At 40.5% G+C, this 25,226-nt stretch overlaps 1 protein-coding gene across 1 annotated transcript in view; it reads right to left on the bottom strand.

The window, feature by feature from the left end:
* Window positions 1–18,628: 18,628 nt before the first annotated feature.
* The window catches only part of HTR4 (5-hydroxytryptamine receptor 4), a 170,729-nt gene continuing 164,131 nt past the window's right edge, over window positions 18,629–25,226 (bottom strand). The window contains exon 8 of the mRNA XM_081495719.1: window positions 18,629–20,394. Within this exon, the coding sequence (XP_081351845.1) occupies window positions 20,304–20,394 (91 nt within the window). The 3' untranslated portion in view covers window positions 18,629–20,303. The remainder of the gene's footprint in view (window positions 20,395–25,226) is intronic.

The raw sequence follows: 25,226 nt of genomic DNA on the forward strand, positions 1-25,226 counted from the left end.
TTATTTTATATATTTCCATTTCACAGATGAGAACACTGAAACTCAGAGAGGTTAAGATTTGCCAGAGGTTACTCAACTAGCAATGGTAAAGCCACGATTCAAACCCAGGCATGCTAGAATCCCAAGCCCTTTTTGCTATTAGTACTTCCCAGCCTTATTCTTTTTAATACTTGCTACATAGCTCACAATATATAGTGCAGAATATCATAGAATATATAGAAATGTTTACTGACTGGATTACAGAATGAGACAATCCTCCCCCACATTGCCTGGAATTTATACTAATTACAAAGTATGTTGGCAACTATTCTCCCACTGATCTTCACAGTAGCCCTGTGTGTTCACCACTCAGATTATCTCTGCAATAATGATGGCACTTTCCATTCTTTCATGTACTATGCCATATATCTTCCAGAGGATGGGGTGGGGGAGATGTACTCCCCCCCCCCCCCAATTTCCTCTTTTGGAAAAAAACAGGCTGAGGGTATTTCTGGCTATGGGTATTTCATGTCAGGAGGCCAGACACATGTCCATAATATCAGACACCTCACATTAGCAGATAATTTGTGTTCCTACAGATTATAAATGCTCATGGGTGGTATAGAAGGCTCTGGAAGGAGGTGGCATTGAATGGATCTTAAAAGGTGCACAGGATTTGGATGTGGTAGAATGTGGGATGTCATTGTAGACATGGAATACAGGGATTGCGGGCATTGTGTTATTCAATCCTTCCATGAGGAGGATACTGAGAAACAAAAAACTCACATCATGGATTGGGTCACTTCCATGGACATCCCCTGGCAAAGAAGCTAGGAGTCTGAAGATTAAAAAAGGAATATGTCTCAGCTGGTACAGGATGGAAACATTATAAACCGAATGTTTTTATTTTTTCCAAAATTCATATGTTAAAGGTCTAAACTCAAATATGATGGTATTTGGAGGTGGAACCTTTGGGAGGTAATTAGGTTTAGAAGAGATCGTGAGGGTAGGGCATCCATGATGGGATTAGTACCCTTATAAGAAGAGGAAGAAAGAACTGAGTCCTCTCTCTCCATTCCCCCACCTCCACACTCTCTGTCTCTCTCTCTCTCTCTCTGCCATGTGAGGACAGTGACAAGACATCTGTCTGTAAGATAGGAAGAGAATTCTCACTGGGAACCAAATTTGCTTCCACCTGAATCTTGGACTCCACAGCTTCCAAAATTGTGAGAAATAAATGTCTGATGTTTAAGTCACCTGGTCTATGATATTTTGTTATAGCAGACTGAGCAAGCTAATACAGGAGGTCTCAAGGGGTCAAAGAAAGAATGTGGATGGAGAGAAAAGAAAACAACAGTGTATGTTGTGGAGACAGGACTTTTCACTGCTAGCCATTAATTCAGCAAAACCTAAGGCATCAAGAGAGAATGAACCACCAGGGGGACATTTGTATGTATATATTCCTGTGAATCTTTTACTAGCAACACTTCATTTATCCAAAGGTCAGTATCCAGTGACCTTAATTATCCAGAAACCTACACCTTTGGTTTGTTTGTTCTTTTCAAAGGTCTCTGAGTAATCAGAGTAGTTGTCCCAAAGGTGTGGACTTTCCTTGTAGTCTGCCTCATTTTTCACTCAGAGAATATGTAAACTTAGTTTGCATACAACTCTAGAAAGCTCCATCCTACACACAGCAGAGCAAAGACTGGAAACTAGTATGAGAAGGGAAATATGTAATGCTACTGTAGATAAACTGATTACAGGAAACAAGGATAGGTGACACGTGCAGAGAGAATAGAAACACAAGAATGTCTACAAAAATCAACACAGCAGAACCAACTGGGACCATACAGAGCAGAAGAAAATATTTCAAACATCCCTCAAGACTATTACTGTAGTATAAAATAACTTAATAATGGAAATTAAAAATAATGACTTCGAACAAAGTTACTCAAAATATGATTTGATACTAGGGGAATCCAAATAAAGTCTGTGTTTCACTTAATAGTATTGGATAAATGCTAATTTTCTAGCTTTTGATGAATGTCCCATGGTTATATAAACTGTTAGCATGAGGGGAAGCTGCGTGCAAGGTATATAGGCACACTATGTACTATCACTGTGCTATTTGTTTTAAGTAACTCATTTATATGACTGTGTTGGGTCCTAGTTGTGCCATGCTGGATCTCGGTTGTGTCATGCAGGATCTTTTGTTGTGGCACACAGACTCTCTAGATGTGGTGCGTGACCTTAGTTGTTCTGCAGCATGTGGGACCTCAGCTCTGTGACCAGGGATCAAACCCGCATTTCCTATACTCCAGTATTCTTGCCTGGAAAATCCCATGGACAGAGGAGCCTGGCAGGCTACAGTTCATGGGGTTGCAAAGAGTTGGACATGACTGAGCATGCACGCATGCACGCTACTGCATTGCAATGCAGTTTCTTAACCACTGGACCACCAGAGACATCCCTCTACTATTCTTCTACAGATACAAAAGTGTTTCAAAATGAAAGGATTTTTTAAAAACTGAAAGAAAAAAAATTTAGTCACAATCATTTGTTTGAGAAAGTTGGAGTTCACCACTTAACAGCCAAGGAGACTGTACTCTGAGGACCATGGTTAACACTGGTGGAATTCAGCTCGGTCAAGTGCTCATCTCCTAGAGGGCTTGAGAAGACTGTGTGCCCAGAACAGGGAAGAAGCCCAAAACAATATTTAAAATTAACTAATAGAAAATAAAATAAAGCTCTCAAACCATACAAATCTTTGACCTTCAGATCAACAGCAATCAATGTCCAGAAGGACCTCTGCACAGGCTTCAGCCAACAACTATGACATTTCCATGATATGTGATGTGTCCACTGGACTCAACGTGGTTCAATGAGGGCAGAAGAATAAGAGAAAACAAAGACCTTTTGTGGGAAGAAGTGAATGGACAGATGCAGGTATACTCACAACACAGACAGTGACAGACTTACAGAGCACGTTCAGAGCTATACAGGAACCGGTCTATTGCAGAAGAGCAGGAAAAAGCTGGAGACAGAGGAGCAGCCACTTTTAGTTGAAACAGAAAACAGCCACAGAAGTTGCGAACGAAAAAAAGGAAAAAAAATGCAGAGGTTAGTGTACAGGTGATCTTAGCCCAACTGAACATTCTACTAGAATCAAAGTGCCTCTAGGGGAGGATAAGGAGGGGAACATAATTACTGCCCAGCACAGTTATATCACGCTATACCTCTGGAAAGCACTTTTATAGCTAGAATCTCATTTGAGTCACAGAAATTCCTGGAGGTTTAAACTGTAGGTTGCTATCTTAATTAACCAAGTCAGAAAACAGGCACCGAGAGGAAAGTTACCTGTCCAAGGGCACCCAGTAGTTAGCATCTGAGGCAGAAACAAAGCCAAGTATTCTAAATTACTTTTTTATGGTATTATGGCCAAGCTATGTACAGAAAGCCACCCTCTCTTCTTCCCCTTCCTCTTCCTCATCACTAGCCAGGCCTCATCTTATATTCCATACATGAATCATCCCATGTAATATTCCCATATACAACATCCCCATATATAATGTTGCACATAATATTCAAGCCAACCTTGTGAAGTTAACTCTCATTTCCTAATGTGGAACCTGAGGCTTGGAAGCAGGCTTGAATGTGATCAAAATAATCTGGTTAGTAATAACTTGTAATAATGGAGAGGTTCAGTTCTATGATCTCTGAAAACAGTTCAAGGAGAAAGACTTAACCAAGAAAAGACTGAGAAAACACTGGAAGTCAGGTTGATTGTTACGTAATGTTGAGTAAAGTTCAAATGGTTTTGTGGGAAGAAAAAAAAAGAGGGAAAACCCTGATCTGACCTCAAGGCCCTCTGACTCAGAACCACACACATTTAAAGTGAGCATCTTAATCACAGAGCCTCCCTTGTAAAGGCTAGAGCAACCTATTCCCCATCCCCATCCGACTAGCCCCCAGTAGATTCTGCATCAGGCAAGGAACGAAGCTCATCTCAAGCTCTGGGTCCCATTCTAAGAAAGAAAAGCCACGCATGACTTTCTTATATTTTCCAGAGATACCCCAATCCCCACATTAGGAAACCCCATCCAAATACTCCTTCATACCTTCAGGGCCCAAGGTTCTAAAAGGCTCTCCTAGCTCTGCCCACTTCTTCCCTCAACAAGACATCAAATTTCACTTTTTCATGAGGCAAGAGGCCAGGTAGAAAGCCGGGATCCTGGAGTCAGAATTGTTAAGGGCAAGCTGATTAAAAAAAATTCCTTTTCCCTTCTCTAGGGGATCTTCTCAACCCAGGGATCAAACCCAGGTCTCCTGCAGTGCAGGCAAATTCTTTAACAGCTGAGCCACAAGGGGAGCCCAAGAATATTGGAGTGGGTAGCCTAACCCTTCTCCAGTGGATCTTCCCGACCCAGGAATCGCACCAGGGTCTCCTGCATTGCAAGCAGATTCTTTACCAAATGAGCTATCAGGGAAGCCCAAAATAATTCATCATAAGGATGAAAAACCACGGACCATACCCTCTTTGCCCTTCTTCCCTCTTCTTTAGCTAACTTCCTATGGTATGTCCATGCTGAGGAATCTTTGAGAATGTAGTTGGGTAGGGCCACCTCCTCCTTTCAGCCATCTCTGACCATCTCAACATGATATTCCCTTTCCCTCTTTTAAACAAACATAGCCCTTTCTGCCTCTATAATTTACTTGACAATATAAAACTGCCTTTGTGATAGCCCTTATTATGTCTTGTTAAATACAACTGTGCATACACTTAGATAGCGTGTTTCCAGATAAATTACAAGCCTCTTGTGGGAAGGAACTATGACTTATTCATCTAGTAGTTATTATTTTATTGACCACTAGCCAAACAATGGTGGTTGAGAGTCAAATGTTCAGAATTCTAATCACAACTTCATTACTTAGAAGCCTCACAACCTCAGACCGCCCTATACCACAGTTTCCTCATCTGACATAGAGATAAAAATAGTATCTCTCTCAGCTAGCTATGGTGAGACATGATCATATTGCTCATCATGCCTGGCATGGTGCTCATGAACTTATTAGCCAGTATTTTGCTGCTGCCGCTAGTCAAACATTAACTACATGATTTCACAGTGACATGGACCCACATCTTTTTCTTCCTTCAACTGGTTCTCTCTAGCCCTTCATTAGCCTGATGACATGCTTTTAATATCTTTCACAGTCAAGGCTCTCCTAAGGGTTACCATAACAAGTACTATGTCTATTCTATGAAAAGTTTCAATTTCAATAACTCATATATGGTATGAAAATTTAAGAAAGAAACTCAAAAACTTTCAGTGAGCTATAAACCATCAGTTGAAGATTTAAATATCTGAGTGTCTGTTTGTATGATATGCTTTCCTGGAAATCAGACAATTGGTTCTTGGCTACTCAAACAGTAGGAGCCAGGATGTTTCCGAGTGCAAGAGGAGCTGAGACACTCCGTGGCTCTGAGCTTCCACAATGCAATAGTTTCCAGTATTTGTGTGGGGCTGAGATTACACATAGGATAATACAAACTACTATAAATAATTAATACTACAAATATATGTTAGACTTTAATAATTACTTAATTAAAATTTAATTACTCTTACATTACTCTTACTCCTTTTAATTACTGTAATTACTCTTATATCCTTTTAAATGTGAGTAAAAATATTGTTTTTCTTGGATATAACCCTTAATGAGTTTAATGAGCAAACTTTGGGAGTGTAATGTATAGGTAGGTAAGTTATAGACATGTCTGAAATAGTGAGCAATTCTATGGGAAAAATAACTTACTTTATAAAAATCTCAGAAGAAGATATAATCTTATAAACACTCTTTTTTCACTGCACTACACTTAAACATGGGAATGAGATTAAAATTACACATTGCAGAAATGTTAAGATGAAATTTAAAATATTAGTATAAAATAAAAATTTAGATTTTCATAAATTTTATAAAATGTTTTAAAGACCTTATTCCCTGTCCCTTGTTCATGTCAGCCTTGCTGAATAGTTTTCCTGTGACCTCTGGCTGTTTGAATTTTTACTGGCTGGAGTGTTAATGTAAGACCTTGCCCAGATGAATCTACATTTTTATATACAGAGATTTTCCCTTACATTTGTACTGTAGACCATGATCTTACAAAGCCTTTGACATCCATCATTTTACTTTTTACCCACTACAAACCCAAGAGGTTGGTATTGTGAAAGTATGAGCAGAAAAGAAATCACACATCCCTTCCCTTGCCCAGACAAGACATGTAGAAGACCATGCTAACTGATCAGCCTTACCTTTCTTAAATTCAAACATGTTTGGTCCAGGCAAAGCCTTGGCCTGGCAGCTTGGGACAGAGATGGGGTAGGTCACAGACCCAGGAAACAGCACTGTGCAGGCTGCCTTGGCTACTGTTTGGATGCGGATGTGACAGGCTGGGGATTGGTTGGTGGTTAGCCAACTGCCTGACAGCAGGTGTTAGATAAACTCAAAACCAAAAAGACAGTGCTTGGTGGCAGATAGAGGGAAGAGGTCAGACAGAGAGCTGGCATCCTAGATAATGGCTGGGAGTGTTTCGAACACCTGGATAGCTCCTGCCACCTGCTGTGACTAAGAATCTTGGCTTTCCTGATTGGCTCAGTCCCTGTTACTCTTGGAGGAATTCTTTGCTACTAGACAGGGTCTTATCCACACATACTGAGTTAATACCTTAAAATCATTTGCCATAAGCTCAGAGGAGAAGCCTGTATCTGACCCAAGGTAGGGACCCACAGCAATATTCTCCCTGGGAAGGGAGGTCATCCTCTTCCTCAGACTGAGGGCTCTATGTCTCCTGGACAGCAGTTGAGGACCAAGCCTCAAAGCCGTTTCTAAGCAAAGCTTAATGCCATAACCAAAGACAGCTTCCCCTAGCGTGGCAAATCCCTACCTAAAAAGTGTACTTTCATATATTCTGCCCTATACATCAGGGACAACAATGAAGCTTCTTAAGGGTAATTTTCATTATTTTTGCAGTAACAATATCAGGAAACACAACTTTACATACTGCCCAACAACAGTGTGTTTTTTAATCTACTGCCTTAAAAACATCTGACCTGAAGTTGTTCTAAGCTAAAGCTGATTGGAAATGACTGGGACTCCTTCCATGAGCTAACTTTGAAATATCACCTATTTTTATAGTCATTTTATAGTCACTCTGAGACTGCACCACTAACGATCTTAACAACTTGCTGTAACATCACTCACTCTGAGGGCACACTTTGCTCAAATCAAGTTTGGTCAAAGCCAGATAAAATACAGTTCTGATCTGACTACATCAGCCCTGCTGTCAAAAATGTCCTGGCTCCTCACCTCACTCTTCCCTATGCTAGGGACCTCTGCTTGTCCCTAGCGGGAGGCTAAGTTCTGGCACATTCTGAAGCCACCTCTGCCCTGGATAGGAACTATTAGATGGGATCTGGCTGCTGTTGATGAATTTCACTCTCTGTAGCATTAACAATGAGGTCCTGCAGGGGGGTTGTGTTTGTTTGGTCAGGGCTTTTTCCATTAGGTTTGGTCATCAGCAGTTGGCTGGTTACAAATGCAGCCCTAAGATCGAATGGCTGGAATCCAATTATCCCAGCTTCCTGTCTGCTGAGCCCTGCCAGGGAAGAACACAGTCATGTTTGCCTGCCTTGTCAGGCTCCCAAGACTCAAAGTATATCATTTGGAGAAAACTAACAAACAACAGATCCTCAGATGTTTTGATGGAGAGGCAACGTGGTGAGAAAAGAGGATGTACTGGTCCAGAACACAGAATCTAACGCTATTCCATATTCTGTTTCTTTCTGGCTCAGTGTCTCTCCTTTCATTTCTTTGCACTTTCGTTTCTCATTTATTAGAGGGAGATCACAGCGCCAACCACTGGGCTGTTGGGAGATTTTAATGAGATGTATGTGAAAGAGCTTTGAAAACTCTAATGCTGCTGCTGCTGATAATAACAAAGTTAGCTGACATTTACTGAGAGCCTATCATGAAACGGCATCCTAGTGGGTGTTTAATAGACACTATCTCATTTAATACCTACAAAAATCTTTTGAAAAATTGATGATGGTGGTAATAATGATATTAATAATAATAGCTAACATTTCTTAAGTGTTTAACCTATACCAGCTTCCAGTGTCAGCATTTAATACATGTTATATCATGTGAAATAGGTACTTATTATCATCTCTAATTGACTCATGTATAGTCAAAGTTACGGTTTTTCCAGTACTCATGTATGAATGTGTGAGCTGGATCATAAAGAAGGGTGAGTTCCAAAGAATTGATGCTTTTGAACTGTGGTGTTGGAGAAGACTCTTGGGAGTTCCTTGGTCTACAAGGAGATCAAACCAGTCAATCCTAAAGGAAATCAATCCTGAATATTCATTGGAAAGCCTAATGCTGAAGCTGAAACTCCAATACTTTGGCCACCTGATACAAAGAGCCATCTCATTAGAAAAGACCCTGAAGCTGGGAAAGATTGAAGGCAGGAGGAGAAGGGGACAACAGAGGATGAGATGGTTGGATGGCATCACCAACTCAATGGACATGAATTTGAGCAAGCTCCAGGAGTTGGTGATGGACAGGGAAGCCTGGCGTGCTGCAGTCCATGGGGTCACAAAGAGTCAGACACAACTGTGCGGCTGAACTGAACTGAACAATGTGATGTATCTCTAGGTGGTAATGTTATGTGTGCTTTATCTCATATTGTGGGGCTTCCCATGTAGTGCTAGTGGTAAAGACTGAAGGCGGGAGAAGAAGGGTTCGACAGAGGATGAGATGGTTGGATGGCATCACCGACTCAATGGACATGAGTTTGAGCAAGCTCTGGGAGATGGTGAAGGACAGGGAAGCCTGGCATGCTTCAGTCCATGGGGTCGCAAAGAGTTGGGCATGACTGAGCGACTGAACAACAACAAACTGACACATATGAGAAAAACTGGATACGTCAGTTGGGTAATCTGCTCAAGATTAAGCTAGCAGAAAGAGGCCACAAGCATCCAAACATAGGCATTCTGATTCAACAGGAGTTGGCAAACTTTTTCTATAAAAGGCTTCATGTCAATGTATGGCAAAAACTATTACAATATTGTAAAGTAATTAGCCCCCAACTAAAATAAATAAATTTATTAAAAAAAATAAAAAAAATAAAAAAAAAAGAATTTTAGTTTTGGGGACAACATGCTACTTCTGTTGCATATTCTTTTGTTTTGTTTTTTTCTGAGAGGGAAGTCTGTTTAGTTCTTGTTTTTGTTGAGTTTTCACACCCCTTTACAAATGTAAAATCATTCTTATCTCAAGGGTTACATAGAAATAGGCCAATGGCTGGACGTGGCCCACCATAGTTTGATGACCCTTGCTCTAGAGATAATTTCAATTTTACAGATAAGGAAACTAATGCTCAAAATACTCAAGTACTTAAGTCATTGAAATCAGGATTCTAATCCAGTTTTATTGGCTTTCATAAAGTGTGTTAACCCACACTCTATTGCTTTCACATATACTGTTAAAATGTAAGATATTATTGCTGAGTTAGGGACACTATACTCATCCCAGTCAATTTCCAAAGAGAACAGACTTTTCCCTCTTTGAACAAATTCCCTGTATCTTGTCTTGGGGACAAGATAACAGTCTGAAGTTTAGCAGACCCAGTGCTGTGTACAGTGCCTGACACATAGTAGGCATGCCATAAATCTCTATTGAGTGAAAGATTTCTGATTAGATTCAGTGATTAACCAAGATCTCAACCATTTGCTCAAATTCTCTAGACCTTGTGTTTGAGTCTGTAAATGAAGGCAATGACATATTCTTCGGTCTAGCTCACAGGGAATCTATAACAATTTATGAGATCATTTACACAGAACTATTTTGGGGAAAGATATTATGTAAAGAAATATGATCTTCACAATGAATTGTTCTATTGACAAAAATGGCACTTGGAGACTCTATTTATGACTTTGAGATACATACATCACTAGCCAGAAACAGGACAATAAGGATGAGTCTGTGACTTCATCAAGTTAATACTGTCGTATCCACCAATACAGTCTTATAACAAAGTGGGGATTTTTATTTTAACCTTGGGTTTTTACTTCAGGGAATAAGTGAACTTCTTGGAAATGTATTCAAAATTCTTTCCAGATTTCTAGGGGAAAGGCTATAGATTTTATCAGACTCTCAAAAGAGTTTTATTATACCTTAACTGTTAGAACTACAATAAAATTGATGCAGTGTAGTTTCTACCTGATGAGGAAAAGGGAAAGATAAAACCTGCCAGTGTATAGTGATCAGTGCTAGGTTTTCCAGATGTCCCTGGCAGTATGATGCTTTGTTATACTCTCAAGATACCCACTTAGGATCCTACAGCAGCTCCCCAGTTCTCCACTAGCACAGGTGTCTGGGTCTGGAATCCATCCAGAAGATTAATCAACCATCCATGCTGGGTGAGTGAACAACACTCAGGGCAACCAGCAGGGTAAAAACAGCTACAAAATGCAGCAACAGGGTCTCTTCCATTTTTACCTTTACCCCTGAGATCAGGGCCACAGAAGATGTCATAACAAGCCCGAAGCTCGTTTCTTCCGCCCATTACTAGCACTTAGTACTGGATTAGTAATAATAATATTACTTTGCATTTGTTGTCCATTCCTATATATTTTAGATAGAATATTGTATCTTAATTAACCTCACCAAACATCACTTTTTGCTTGGCTTTCTAGTTTTTGTAACTGTATCTTTCCCTGACTACTAATATTATAGCCATGAAAGGCCCATGCAAAAAAAAATTTGATTTATTTCTCTCTTCTCCAGCAGCACAAAAACCTTTGCCAAGTGAATAAATAAAGTTTGGTATCTGTGAGGTGGGCTATGGAATTTGTTTCATGAGAAATTTGGGACCCAGAAGGGAAGTGGCTTGCCAGAAGTCACCCAGCTGGTGACTCACAGTGGGATCAGAATTCATGTTCGTTTTTTTTTTTCATATAGGCTATCACAAGTGAAACCATCAGTTACAAAGGATGGTTTAAATAGAAAATAAATGCCAGGAAATTAGAAAATAAACAGAGACTGCTCCCCACTGAGAGGGCTTCTAATAGATGAGACAGAATTCTGGAATGACTTTGGCATTTTACTTTTATAACTCAATGTTTCCGGAAGGCTCTGCATTGAGATGAGGAGGTGCAGTAATAAGGGTAACCCTGATAAAACCACTCTTTCCTGGTTCCTTCCATTGACTCACATCCCCTTGACCAACTGCCCACTCTCTGGCCAGCTGGTATGAAAGGTCCACTAGAAATGGTGCCTTGGCTCAGTCATCCAGGGGCTTTTCACTTGATATTATGAATCCCTGGCTTGACTTCCCTTTCACAAAGCCTTAGTAATAGATGACTCACAGTCTCCTCCATGGCAAGTTCCTGAGGATGATAAACAGAGATTGCTATAAGGCTTCAGAGAATGAATATGGGGTGTAGGGGGGTTCTGTGTTCTGGCCAAGAATTTCATCATCAAGCAATGGCATATGGGCCCCCATTTGGACCCTGTTGACAAGAAGACCATATCCTAATGATTAGCATGCTAATTCAGGGGACCAAGGATGGAATGAAATAATATAATCCTTCAATGACATTCAATACTGAGAAAGACTCAACTGAAATTGAATTATGCGATCTCAACCAAGTATTTTAAAAACACAGACAACGTGTCACTTTTTATCAAAGGCTCTAGACAAATTTAAAAGACTATCTATCCAGGCTACCAAGATACCCAGACATATTATAAAACGTCTTCTAATTTTGGAAGGAGTGTCTCTTTAAAGTTTGATGACATTGTTTCTACACAGGCAGAAAAACAGAGTATGAACTCTGAACTCTTAGGATAGACAACTCTAGGCTTGTATCCTGGCTTTGCTCATCATTACTTGTATAACCTAGGTTCAGAAACTTAGTCACCTTCAGCCTCATTTCAGTTATCCATAAAATGGATTATTATATAAAATGACAATGAAAATAATACTAAAATACCAATTATCTGCCTGGTGGTATTGTAATTGTTATCATATACAAAATTTAATTTAAACTATATAACCTCATAAGTCAGGTAGCATTAACACCTCTATTTTACTCATGAAGAAACTGAAACTCAGAGAAGCTAATTAACTTGCCCAAGGCAACTTAGCTCACAACCTGGGAAGGATTCAATATAGTCAATACTATTTTTGAGAATTAAATGCTATAATACATGTAAAGCATCAAAGTAGTATTGACATATCTTCGGTGCTCAATAAAGTTGTGTCCCTTTACCATCTTAAAAGGTAAAGTGCAACCACTACTTAGGAAATTCATGAACTGGAGAAAATGAAGAGACATTTTAGGCTTTCCATAATAAGACACTGAATCAACTAAACTCTGTTTCTTGCCTACGCACATCATGTAAATCTTCTCTGACTCTGTAACCAAATATCTTATCATCTCCAGCTTCTCCTGAGTAGTGTTCACAGCCTTCCCTTTTCTGGATTAGACACTTGACATAGAAATAACCACTGCTTGCCACTTTCACCACTTTCCCACCCCTGGTTTCTCAACATCCTTTCCATATGTCTCTACACGCAGCTTCAGAATTTCAAATGTCATGGAATCAGAGTACTAATAGTAACAGCTACACTTCAGTGAGTGTGTATACCAGGGACTATGCTCCACTGTTTATGAGCTTTAACCCACTGAATCTCACAACAATACTCTACAGGATGGGCTATGGTTATCCCTCTGCTAAGAAGAAACAGATGCCACAGAGTCACGAACTTTCTCAAAGTGACGCACAGTTAGTGACTGGAAAAGCCTAAACCCATGTCTATCTCATGACAAAGCCAAAGCTCTTAACCATGAAATGCTTCTCAATTTATATATGCAAAACTGAAGGCAGAGAGAGGCAGGGACATGTGGAGAGTCATACAGTAAATTAGGATGCTGGGGGAAAAGGACACATTTCCTGACATCTCTTGAGCATGCTGTATCATACCCTAGCCTGGGCAACTCCCACTCTTCATTCTACATCCTTGGCCTGGACCATCCAACATTCACTCCATTCTCTGTGCTGTGTCAATAAATGCCATTACAGGTGAAACGGTAGCCAGTGCTCTCTAGGATTATACAATGTCAAGTAACTCATACTTCAGTCTGATTCACCACCATGTTCTATAAATACAAAACTTTAAGCTTAAGTTCTTTTTCGACAGGCAGACATGAGCCAAAAAAAAGGGGGGAAAGCTTGCCATAAATCATGGAAATAATGGTATTTTAAAACTCTAATCTTTTGCTACTTGCAAGAAATATGATAAAATCTTGATTTTATTCAAAATGGTCACAGGAAAATTTTCTTGTTATCAGAAGGCTGCAGCTACTGCAGTGGATGGAGAATTAAACAGAAGAGGAGCAGTGAGATTTGAGGGTTGAAAGAGCTAAGCAGGATGTGCAGTACAGATGCGATAAACAAAAACAAGTTCTTCCAAATAAGTAAATTCAATGAATTTATTGAAAAGCTTCAGTGCATAAAAAATTGTGTTGAGCACAAGAAAAAGAGGAAAAAATGATGATTGATAAGAATTGGCTCCTGTCCTCAAGGAGCTCAAAATCTGGGGTCTGGAAGGGAAGCTCAGAATAGGAATCATTAATGAACCATGAGGGCTTCCCTGGTGGCTCAGATGGTAAAGAGTCTGCCTGCAATGCGGGAGACCCAGGTTTGATCCCTGGATTTGGAAGATCCCCTGGAGAAGGAAATGGCAAGTATTCTTGCCTGGGAAATCCCATTGTCAGAGGAGCCTGGTGGGCTACTGTCCATGGGTTCAGAAAGAGTAGGACACAACTGAGCAACTAAAAATACAAACCACACTGAAAAGCACAGGAAAAAGTTATAGGAGAACAAATAGAGTGCTTCAGGGACTGAAATAGATTAAAAAACCTCACACTGTCTTGGAGGCTGGAAGAGACTTCAAGTAGAAGATGGTATTTGAGATAGACCATATAAGAGATGCTAGGAGATGTATGCCCAAGGGAAAGAATAGAAGAATCAATAAACTGAGGATGAAAATGTAAAGCGCATGTAAGGGGAACACAGAGTAGATGGCTTGCTTTGTAGGGATATAACTACATATAAAGAGAAATAACTGGGGACAAAACTCTGGTAGACTTAGAAAACTATGGGTAGCTCAGATTTGGTTAACAATGAGGAGTCCTTTGGGCTTCCCTTGTGGCTCAGTTGGTAAAGAATCCACCTGCAATGTGGGAGACCTGGGTTTGATCCCTGGGTCAGGAAGATCCCCTGGAGAAGGGAAAGGCTACCCATTCCCTATTCTGGCCTAGAGAATTCCATGGACAGTCCATTGGAGGAGTCCTTTGGAGGTTTTGATCTGAGAAACGGCATGCTCAAAGTTGTGTTTATAGCCTAACTCCCCAGTCCAGAAAGTGATAGCATCAGTTGTAGAAGGATAATGTCAAGTAGGATGGAGATTTAAAAAATGCATGAGAAAAATTTACTGATTACATAATCAGATTCAATTTCCTTTTATTTCTGATGAAATGAATAGTTTTATAGGAAATCACTTTCTGGCTAGATAATAATTGGCTTTTTTTACTTCCAATTATGTGCTATTTGGGATTAGCATGGGTTCCCTAGTGGCTCAGATGGTAAAGAATCTTCCTGCAATGCGGGAGACCCAGGTTCAATCCCTGGATCAGGAAGATTCCCTAGAGAAGAGATTCTTGCGTGAAGAATCCCATGGCTGAGGAGCCTGGCAAGTCCATGGGGTTACAAACAGTCAGACATGACTGAGTGACTAACACTTTCACTTTTGCTGGAATTAGCATATGTAAAATAAATGAAGAATTGCTATAAATGTAAGCAACACTTCCTGGAGAAATAAGGGAGACAAAAGGAAAAAGACAAGAAGAGAATTATCTGTGTTAAGGACGGTTCTTGTTGCTAAAGAGAACAGGTATCAGGTGGATCAAGTCCCCTCAGCCTGTGACACTGGGGAGAAAGGCTACACTCGGCAGGGTCTGCGTTCCATTTCCCCATTTCTGGCTCCAAATAATCTCTTTGTTCTTGGGGAAATTCCAGGTTAACTTCTATGTGATGGAAAAATGATACCTACCTTGTAGAGTTTCAGTTAAAATACTTCCCATAAAGCCTGGCCCATAGTAACGAACTGATGAATGGTAACTAAAATGTCCATGTTATTGTCAATTTTTACTTACTTCTGTGATCCAATCTCCTACCTCTTTCCCCACATTCACTCAGTGCCATGCACACTTACCAGGCTCATTATTGCCTCAGATTCTTTGCAGTTGCTGTTCCCTTTGCCTGACATAATATTCCCCCAGATTAACACATGACAGACTCCTCTTCAATATTCTTGTCTCAGGTCACAGGGTGCTGATCTCTTGAAGCTTTCTGAATATCTCAAATAATGTCCACATCTCTGCTTCATCTCATTTTTGTTGTTGTTGTTCTTCATAGCACTTGTGTGTATCTAAACTTGTCTCATTCGTGTTTTTTATGTCTCCTTTCTTATTCCCTGGTTCCCAATGAGGGATAAGAGATCTCATCAGTATTATTTTTTAATGGATCTTTGACAACAGGCCCTAGCACATAGTAGGTGTTTAAAATATACATTTCTCCGACTATTGACAGCAATAAACTATGTAACACACAGAAACCACCCAGGACACGGCGACTATTAAATCAATAGTCCCACCCCCTTGCATGGGTCCAGAGAATAGCTGCTCCAAAGTGAAGAAAGACAAGATGAAAGGAAAACAAAAGAGGGCAGAGTTGTCCAAGGTTGGGCTAGCCCAGGTTTTGAGGTCTAGTTCTCTGCCTTGACACAGTGGATGCTTCACGGGAGGTGAAGGCTCAGGTGGTCATTCTAGATGGATGTTTCAGGAGATGAAGCCTTTTCTTCATGGAGGAAGAGGTTCTGTAAATAAGTGGACAAGTGTGATTCCAAAGAAAGTCATCAGGAAAAATGGCCCGTAGGAATCTTACAAATGCTTTAGAAAAATAAAGAAGGAAGGAAAAGCCAAGCACCATCACAGACTTTCAGTGGAGAGTGCCTGATCCAGCTGCTTAAGGTTTTTAGATGTCAAGAAATCTCCTTCCAGTGATGGATCATAATAAGTGGAGATGAGGGAACCCAGATATACCTTTTCTCCAACTTACTTCAACCTATTGCAATGGAGTTCCAGGTAAATCTTGTATATGAAGAAAGAGCTTTGATTTGAAAATCCAATTCTTGCCCATCCTCTGCATTTCATGCGTGAGATGATGGTGGCCCCAAGGATTTAACAGAAGAACTGGGGTGAGTACGCTGCCCTTGACTGCTGATGGGAGTCTTTCCATCACCCCATTCTCATAAGAATTGGGACCTGAATTTCACTGGCATATATTCTGGGCCTCAAATTCCAGGAACTCCAGAATCCTGAGTTGTTCATGACACAAAAAGACGAGGCACATGATTAACAACCTCAATTCAAGACCAGTGAATATACAGTACAACCGCCACGCTGACTTGAATGGCTCCTATGGCGTATGCCCTGAGAGTGGCTGGGCTGAAGACTTCCCCATGCCCTTCCTGGGATGACCCATGTAAGAGAGAGATGTCTTAGTACTTGAGGCTGACAAAGGTTACAGGCAGACAGGCAAAATCACATTATCTACGAGTCCTGGGCTTCTGTCTTTACCTTGAAGAGAGTCTGATGCTGGAGACAGAAAACTCTCCAGCATCAAACACCCAAAGCTTCTGAGGGGTGAGTTGGGCTATGAGATAATAGAGAAGCTGCAGAGAACTGAGGCATGGGATTGACTTTGGCATTTTATTGTATACTCAAAATTCTCCTAATAGTTTTAAGACACTAGATTTCCCTCCATATACAATTTCTATAACATGTAAAGAATAGACAAGTATAAACATATGTATTTTATTAATGGTTATCAATAAATAGAATTTATCAATTAAGAAAACAAGGCTCCTGTTTTTCCTAGAACACATTCTTGGGAACTGCATCAAAAAGTGGATTGCATCATAAAGCCAAGGGTATAGAAACAAATCAGAATCAGGGGTACTAGTACTTCAAAGCTTTAGCTTCAAATAAATCATATATATAACTAACAATTTCACAAAACCAAAATATAACCATCATTAAAACTTGCAAGCCTTTGAAGATATATACTTAAATCCTATGTTCTGTATAATGGGCACACATGTACTTTATATGTTGATTACACAAGGGGACTTAGTTTGCTAGAAAATGCATGAGTGGCCCCACTTGTAATTCTGCTTTATTACAAATGTAAACAAAATGAAGGTGCTATTTAGATAACACTAAGTGATAATTAATAATAATTTACATAGACTATCAGATTAAGAAAAGAAATCTCCAAATTATTTGCTTCAGTATCTCAGTAGACTCTTTATATAACATTATCAGCTTATCATTCATGATCTAATTCATGTTGGAGGGTTTTTTCACATGTATATATATAGAGAGAATTAACAGGGTGGGGACAATTTCAATGACCCAAGTCTTTGTCTAAATAAATGTTTTCATGACAAAAAGTTATTTGAGTTTATTCCATGTGACTCTGAAGTTACATGAAAAATTAGGCTCATTATCACAATATTTAGACTGTAGTCCTCATCTCTCTCTACCTACCTCTTTACTTTGAGAACAACAAAATCCCTTCAAATGAGAGTGTTTGTGATGTACAAATTTGCAGTGTTGGTGTGTTTTGGGTAGCCTAGAATAATCAAATGCAGAGGGGGTAAATTTGGGAGAATGGACCCCCAAAAGATGATCCCTTGGTATTGTTTTTCAGTATAGAAAGCTCACTCTCCACCACTTGGTGAAGAAATTCTTAGCCTTTGACTACCCAGGAGCACTCAAAGTAATTCAAAGTGATAGTAAACAAAATGGCATTTTATGATTTACAGAACATCTTCACAAAAAATTATCTAATTTATCTCCACAACAGCTTCATGAAGTGGGCAGAAGAGATTGTTTCTGAGGCCAGAGAGGTCCAGTTACTGGTTCACGGTCACACAGTAAGTCACAGCAATTGATTCAGGGCCTGTGCAGCTTCTCTGCTCCCCCATCCTTACTGCACGTTCATGGAAGTTGTGGACAGTGTGGGTGAGTAGCGGCCCAACAGATATAGTGTGGGTCTCACTGCCAGATTCAGGGCCTTGCGGTTCAAAACCTTGCTGATCTCTCCTTTGTATTGAGGAGGATCATCCTCCTAAAGGTGGTTACCTCCTAAACTCCAATCTTGTTAATGGCAGAGGGACAGTGACTTAAAAAGCACAGGCAGTTGATCCATCCAGAGTCAATGTACAAGACAGGAGTTAGATAAACTTTCTTCATATATGATGAGAATAGGTCCCCAGATGAATCTGCTCCCACTGATCAGTGACAACCCCAGGCTACACCAGGAGCATTTCAGCATGGTGCATCTTTCTCAACAGCATTTGGGAGTTCCAAGTCACATTTCTGATTAGAGTCTTTTCCCATTCCCTAACAAGTGATTTTCTCCACAAAAAAATTGTAAGCCTTTGCAGGACTCAGAATTTTTCTTTTCTTTTTTCTTTTTTCGGCATTTGGATTGTTTGATGGTAATCTTTTCTTTCTCATTCCAAAGTCTCTTCCAGGCTGGTGCAATTCCAGAAATAAAGTAAACATCAGTGTAAATGATACCTGACTTCTTAAACAGCAGGAACAAGGACAGTATGATGAAGTCCTGAGATGCTATCAAACCACATTCAAGACCAAAGTGGAAACCTCACAGGGCTCTGGGATGTGGTGGTGTTTACCTCCCTGGGACCTTCACTCTGGGACAGGTGGCAAGAGCTGTGAACTTGGTTTTGAATGAAAGACATCCAGGTTTATCTGAAGGGCAAAGCTGGCAAGGTTAAAGGTCTAGAAGGCCCAGATGAGGCAGCTAGTTCCTTTGAAACAAAGTCAAAAGGCAGGCAGGTCACACCTTTTCGAGGTAGCTGATGGCTATAGCAGCATCCTGTTGTCATAGAAACAGAAAGGAATCTTAGAGATCCCCTGGTCCAAACTTCAGTGGGTAGATGAAGAAAGTAAGGTACAGGGAAGGAAGGGCATGGGTCGCTATCTCACATCATGTTAGAAGTGGAGCCACGGCTGGAATCCAGGTCCTCTGGCTTTGAGTGAAGCGCTGTTTTTCCACCCTGAGCAGTGCTTGGTCCTGCTCCTCCACCTGGGAAAACTGCAGCGAGTGACAAGTCTTGGCAGCGTGAGCCTCCAACAGTTCTCTCCTTTGGGAGCAGCAAGGCCAGATTCAAGGGTTATAAATTGGTACCATGGACTCTGCCACAAGCTCATGGGAAAGATTCCAAAATCTTTCAATAAACACTATGATGACGCTGGTCCTGCCCAAGGCTCTCGAGGAAATGATCTGTTCTAGGAAAGTGAGCATCTCAGAGCAGGAGGGCTTGAGGTCATGGTACTGGTGGGGAGCTGTCTGTCTTCTGCTTCCCTCTGAGGTTGCTGCAGAAATGGTTTTCCTCTGAAAGATCGTCGCCCTGTTTCTTCCATGGTGAATAAATGGAGCATGTCCTGAAGAGAAGGACCAACACAGAAGCAAGTAGAAGTCTGTGATGGACACGGGAGGACGCACAGTTGGACCCAGACTCTGGGTGGAAAGTGTATTAGTGTCTGGCACAGAGCAGGACAGAGATGAGCCAGTGAATAGTCTAAACATGGCTGTGACAGACACGAACAAGCAATAGATGCGTGCTTTTGGAACAGAACTCTGACCAAGGCAGGCACAGGGAGGATGTGTTTTGGCAGTGCATGAGAGCAGGCACAGCAAAGAAGGAATATTTGGAAACGTCTATGATTGAGATAGGACACAGTGAGCGATCATGTTTGGAACATGAGCAAGACAAATCAGGCATAGTAAGGGTATATATTGAGGACAACAAAGACTATGAGGCAAGGGTGACTATGAGGCCAGAAAGAGGGAGTGCTAGGAAATAAAAAGATCCCATCCAGGGGGATCTCTGGATAAGAACCTCCCAGTGAACAAGGGGGCCATCCTGTCCCCTGCCACCTGCTGGAATCCTGGAGGAAAAGCTCGATGGGCACAGGGTGCCTGCACCAACAGATGGGATGCTGGGTGAAGAGAACACCGGGTGCAGTCATGCACAAGCAGCAGCTTAGGACCTGGCCCTCTCTCGGAGGGATGGCTGTCTTCAGGGTCACTGCCCCAGGGGCCTAAGTGTCACTGGGCTGTGCAGCCACCAAAGGAGAACTTGCTGGGGGGTGGGACTGACTCTCCCATTGGCCACCACATTCCACTGCATCCCTAGAGAGGGGAGAAGATCACAGAACCTCAGAGTTGGAATGAACAGATAGCCTGGTGCAAGAACCCACCCACTGCAGGAAAGCCCCCTGTGCCATGCAGATAGGTGGTTGTTTAGCCCCTGCTTAGGAATCTCCACTGACCCACCAGGCCATATTATTTTTGAGCAACTTTAGTTATTGGGAAGAGCTTATTAATGTTCTGCCAAAATGAGCCTTCCTACAGCTTCTACCCAGTGGAACTTCTATGCCCTCCAGGCCCGCTCAAAATTCTTTTCTCTGCTAATTATATCCTCCAAGTTTTCTCTTCTCCAGGCTACACATTTCCATTTTCTTTAATAGTTCATTACACATTATGGTTTCCAGATGATTGCCCATAACGGTCACTGTCCTCTAAACACAATTCTTATTAAAATTATCTCTCTTAGAATACAGAACCAGGGAAGAGCCCAAATCTACATAGTGAATCTGATTTATGTCACAAACTTTTCATCATCAATTTAGTTTACTTCTATGGATGTGACTAACATTAAGTTCATTTCTGACAATGATAATATTCTATTGGCTACGTGTTCAGTTAATTGCCAGGTTTTATCTTTTTTGATACAAACAGCTGTCACTTTCTGCGGTGCTTTACTACACTGGTGCAATTTTTATTTAATGTACATTTATTTATTTACTCATTCACTTATTTGGCCAAAATATAGGACATTACATTTGTCTCAGTTTAATTTCATTTTATTGATTTGGTATCATTTTAGTCAATTAATTGAGATCATTCTAAATCATAACAATTTCAACATTCAGGATAGGATTATTTTGTACTGACTCAAGTGAGACTTTAAGGCTTCTACAAGCACATAAGAAGATTAGATATTCTGGACAGGGGGACACATATACATCCGTGGCTGATTCATGTCAATGTATGGCAAATTCACCACAATATTGTAAAGTAATTAGCCTCCGATTATAGTAAATAAATTAATTTAAAAAAATGCACAGAAAAAGATCAGATAACTATTGCTACCTAGATCTTTCAGTTTAGTATCATTTGCCTTTTGGATCTTCAATTTTCAGACAAGAGAAAAAAACTATTGATCAAACAGGGATAAACCAGAACACTGTGGTACCCCAACACAGACTGGCCTCCCAGCAAAAGGGTAATCATCAGTGTGTCTGAGAATGGACCCACCCATGAAAGGCTTTGTGCAATACCTTGCTGAAATGTCTCTGTCAAGCAGTAAGTCTGTCCTAATAGATAATGAAATAAGTTGACATGAATTATTTTTTTAATGAAACAACACTGACTCCTGCATACATACCATTTGTGTAATAACTGTTTTCAATTTTTGGTAAGGTCTATTTCAAGTTGTGAGGCTACAGTTTCTGGAGTCTACTTTATTCTTTCTTTAAAAACTAGGGCAATATTTACTGATCTCCAGGCTGCTATCAAACCCTGAGTCCACAAAAGAGCACGAGTCAGAGGTCTCATCAACCAGCTCCTTTAATCCCCTGAGAAATATTAATAATACATCTTGGCTCAGAGACAGTTAAAAGCTTTCCATAAATCTCAGGCAGCAACTTTCTCCCTGTGATGTTCTCTTCTTTCCAGTTGGAAGACTATTCTTACTGAAGCAGAATATGTAAGATTTCTTCCCTAAATAATGAGAGCTAACTATTTTTGGGTTTTCTACTTGCTCTGAAGATAGCTATTGATTCATGCTTAGTTATATTTTCCTTCTTTCAGATTTTTCACATGCCATTTTCAAGCACGAGCTCCCTAGAAAAACTCAAAATGCAACCTCATGTCTTTACATACCCCTTGTATTTTCCTCTGTTTTATTCACTGAACATATCTATTAAAAGAAAGAATGACTGAATAGAAAGGAAGAAAGAAAAGAAGGAGAGAAGGAAAGAAGAAGGGGAGAAAGAAAGGAGGGGAGGGAGGAGAAAGAGGAGAAGGAAGGGTTTATCCTCTCTCACTGGCCAAATTCCCTTTGTATCATACTTTTTATTATCATAAGCAACAATAAAAACAATCACTCATTAGGGTAGCACCTGCCAGGGCCTGGGCTAAGTGTGTTATATGCATTAATTAGTATAGTTTAAACCCATTTAACAGACAAGGAAACTGAGTTTCAGAGTTAAATAATTTGCCCAAATTTACTCAGTTAATAAGTAAATCAGACCTTAAAAATTCTGGTCAGTTTTGATTCCAAAATATGGACCCTGAATTGTCCTGATACACTGTCACTCATCATCTTAAGAACCATTCCTGCTAAGTTCAGTTTTCAGGTTCTGTGTCTCCAGCATTTCCATGTCCCATTATGATGGACTCTAGGGTAAAAGGAATATGCACATGGGTGTACATTACATCTACTCATCCTATGGGAAGCCTACAGTATGATGTGTCTTCTTCTTTTACTGAAACACAGTGTGACTGGGACACTAATATGGAACTCTTTCCTCTTGTCCACTAAAGGAGCATCTTTGCCAAGAGGTGCACATATTTTCTATCATGCAGAACCAGGGAGACTAGGTGGAAAAGGAAAAAGAACCTGTGAAATCAGGAGGATAGCAGAGAGAGTAGAGGAAGGGGTTAAGTGAGTAAACATAATGAAGAATGAGCAGAGGGGACAGAAGACAGAGCAGGAAGACCTGGGATAAACAGAACCACTGAGTTCGGTGTGTGGAAGGCTCCAGAGCAGTTGCGGAGCTTGGGAGGAGGTTCTTTGAGAAGTATCTCCAAGAGGTTACACAGGTTATCTCATATAATCCTTCCAGATAGTCAATTAATGATTGAGACTTCTGCAGAATTGCTATTGGATGCTTGGAACCACTCCTTTTTATCCGGACAACATCAATACAGCTCTTGTCAAGGAGAGAAGGCATGAAGAAAGGAAAATATCCCAGCATCCTAACTCCATAGAGAACTCACAACCAACTCCCTCTCAGCAGGAAAAAAGGAGACCTGAGAGTAATGATGGGGTGATCTTGTGTCCTGGTTGGCCTGTGTCAGTCTCAGTTTACACTATTGTACTAATCACAGTTAATAGTTTAATGTCTTCTCCTTTTTGGGTCTTCATTCAAGATACAGAATCATGGTGCAATATGCTGTCTCCCAAGAGATATTGTTCCCACATCTGTCCATGGAATTTTCCAAGTAAGAATATTGGAGTGGGTTGTCATTTCCTACTCCAGAGGATATTCCCAATCCAGGGATTGAACCCACATCTCCTGCATCTCGTGCATTGGCAGGTGGATTCTTTACCACTGACTGGGAAGCTTCATACAATGGCAACATGACTTTAACACTCAGTGAGTCCCTTTCACTTTCAACTGCAAGGCCACCCTATTAACTAAGCAATGCAAACAGTAAACCAGAAGACAGGAATCTGGATTTTGATGTCTTTTTAGCCTTCAATCGTGGCATGCCTCCGATGACTGAGACCCTTTCCTGTGCCTCATTTTCCTCATGCGTTAAACCAGGAAGATAATCTATGAGATCCTTTGCAGCTTTGACATTCTGGTTCTATGAGTAGCAGAGATGGTGGGTGACAGATACAGACCTGACTGGGCACCAGCTGTGTGTGGGACTGTTCTCCAAAGCTGTGGGTATTTGAATTTGGCTTTTAATATTCTATTGTTAGTATCTGATACTTTATATTCTGTGTGGAGGGAGGAGGTTTCTCTGGAAACACAGGAAGATATTTTTGGGTTTTGTATTAAAGAATCTGAACTACCTCAATTTCTGAATCTGTGAAGTCACACTGCAAAGCTGTTAAATATATCTGGCTAGGATAGGACAGGGAGGGGCCAAGATGCCACAACTTAAAATGCAGTGAGATCACAACTGTCTTTTCTCAAACATATGCTTGATCAGAAACATTGGCAGAGCCACTCAAAACCCCTGATGCAAAACACCATTAAAAAAGAATCTCTTATATTTTAACAGATGAGTTTTTTAAAATGCAGTTTCTTGTTTTAATAGTTTTAGTAAAATCCTCTACAATTCATGAAACATTTGTATATCATTATATCATTCCACATATAACCTTCAACATAACTCTGTAAGGAAGACAGGTAGGTACAATGTAGGGGCATTGACCTATTGACTGATAGGTAGTAGTGGATCTATTGCTATAAATCAGGTGGCCTGCCTCCCAAATCAGGAATTCTGTCCACTGGGAAACATGGAAATCATTGTACGGTGGGAAGAGCTTTGTGATGAAGTTTAATATGAATGGTTGATGAGACAGAGTTAAAATTACATTTGTTCCAGAAGAAGAGGGAGAAGGAGGAAGAGAAGGAAAAAGAGGAAAAGAGGAGAAAGATCACCGAGTCATCTTTCACAAAATTGTCCAGAGACTATGTGCATCAGAGTTATGTTGAATACCCATAACAAATCCAGATTCTTAGGACCCACACACCAGACCTCTAGCAACAGTGTGGGAGTAGGGAGTAGGGAGAAGGCAGAGGTTAGGAGGGGAGAGAAGAAATCTGCATTTTTAAAAAGTGCTTTCATATTATTCTTGGGCACATGGTATAAGATTCCCCGAGGAGGTGAATGTCCAGTTATTCTACTCACACCTGAAGCAGAGTTTAGCAACAGAGACATAGGGAAGTAAGAGAAAGGACATGTGAGTAGGAAGAACTAGAGTTTGAGGCATTCAGTGATTCTTCACAAGGATCAGAAAGAAAGCGCTGAATTGCATGCAAACAGTTCATTTTAGCTGGGTGGACAAGTGGTATTTGTTGGCTTTTATGACATTGATGATGAAATGAAGAAAGATTTGGTGATGAATCATAAAAATGAGATAGCAAAAAATGTAAATG

This window comes from Giraffa tippelskirchi, chromosome 6 (genome assembly GCF_054371585.1).
Source record: "Giraffa tippelskirchi isolate mGirTip1 chromosome 6, T2T-mGirTip1v1.2.pri, whole genome shotgun sequence".
Lineage (NCBI taxonomy): Eukaryota > Metazoa > Chordata > Mammalia > Artiodactyla > Giraffidae > Giraffa > Giraffa tippelskirchi.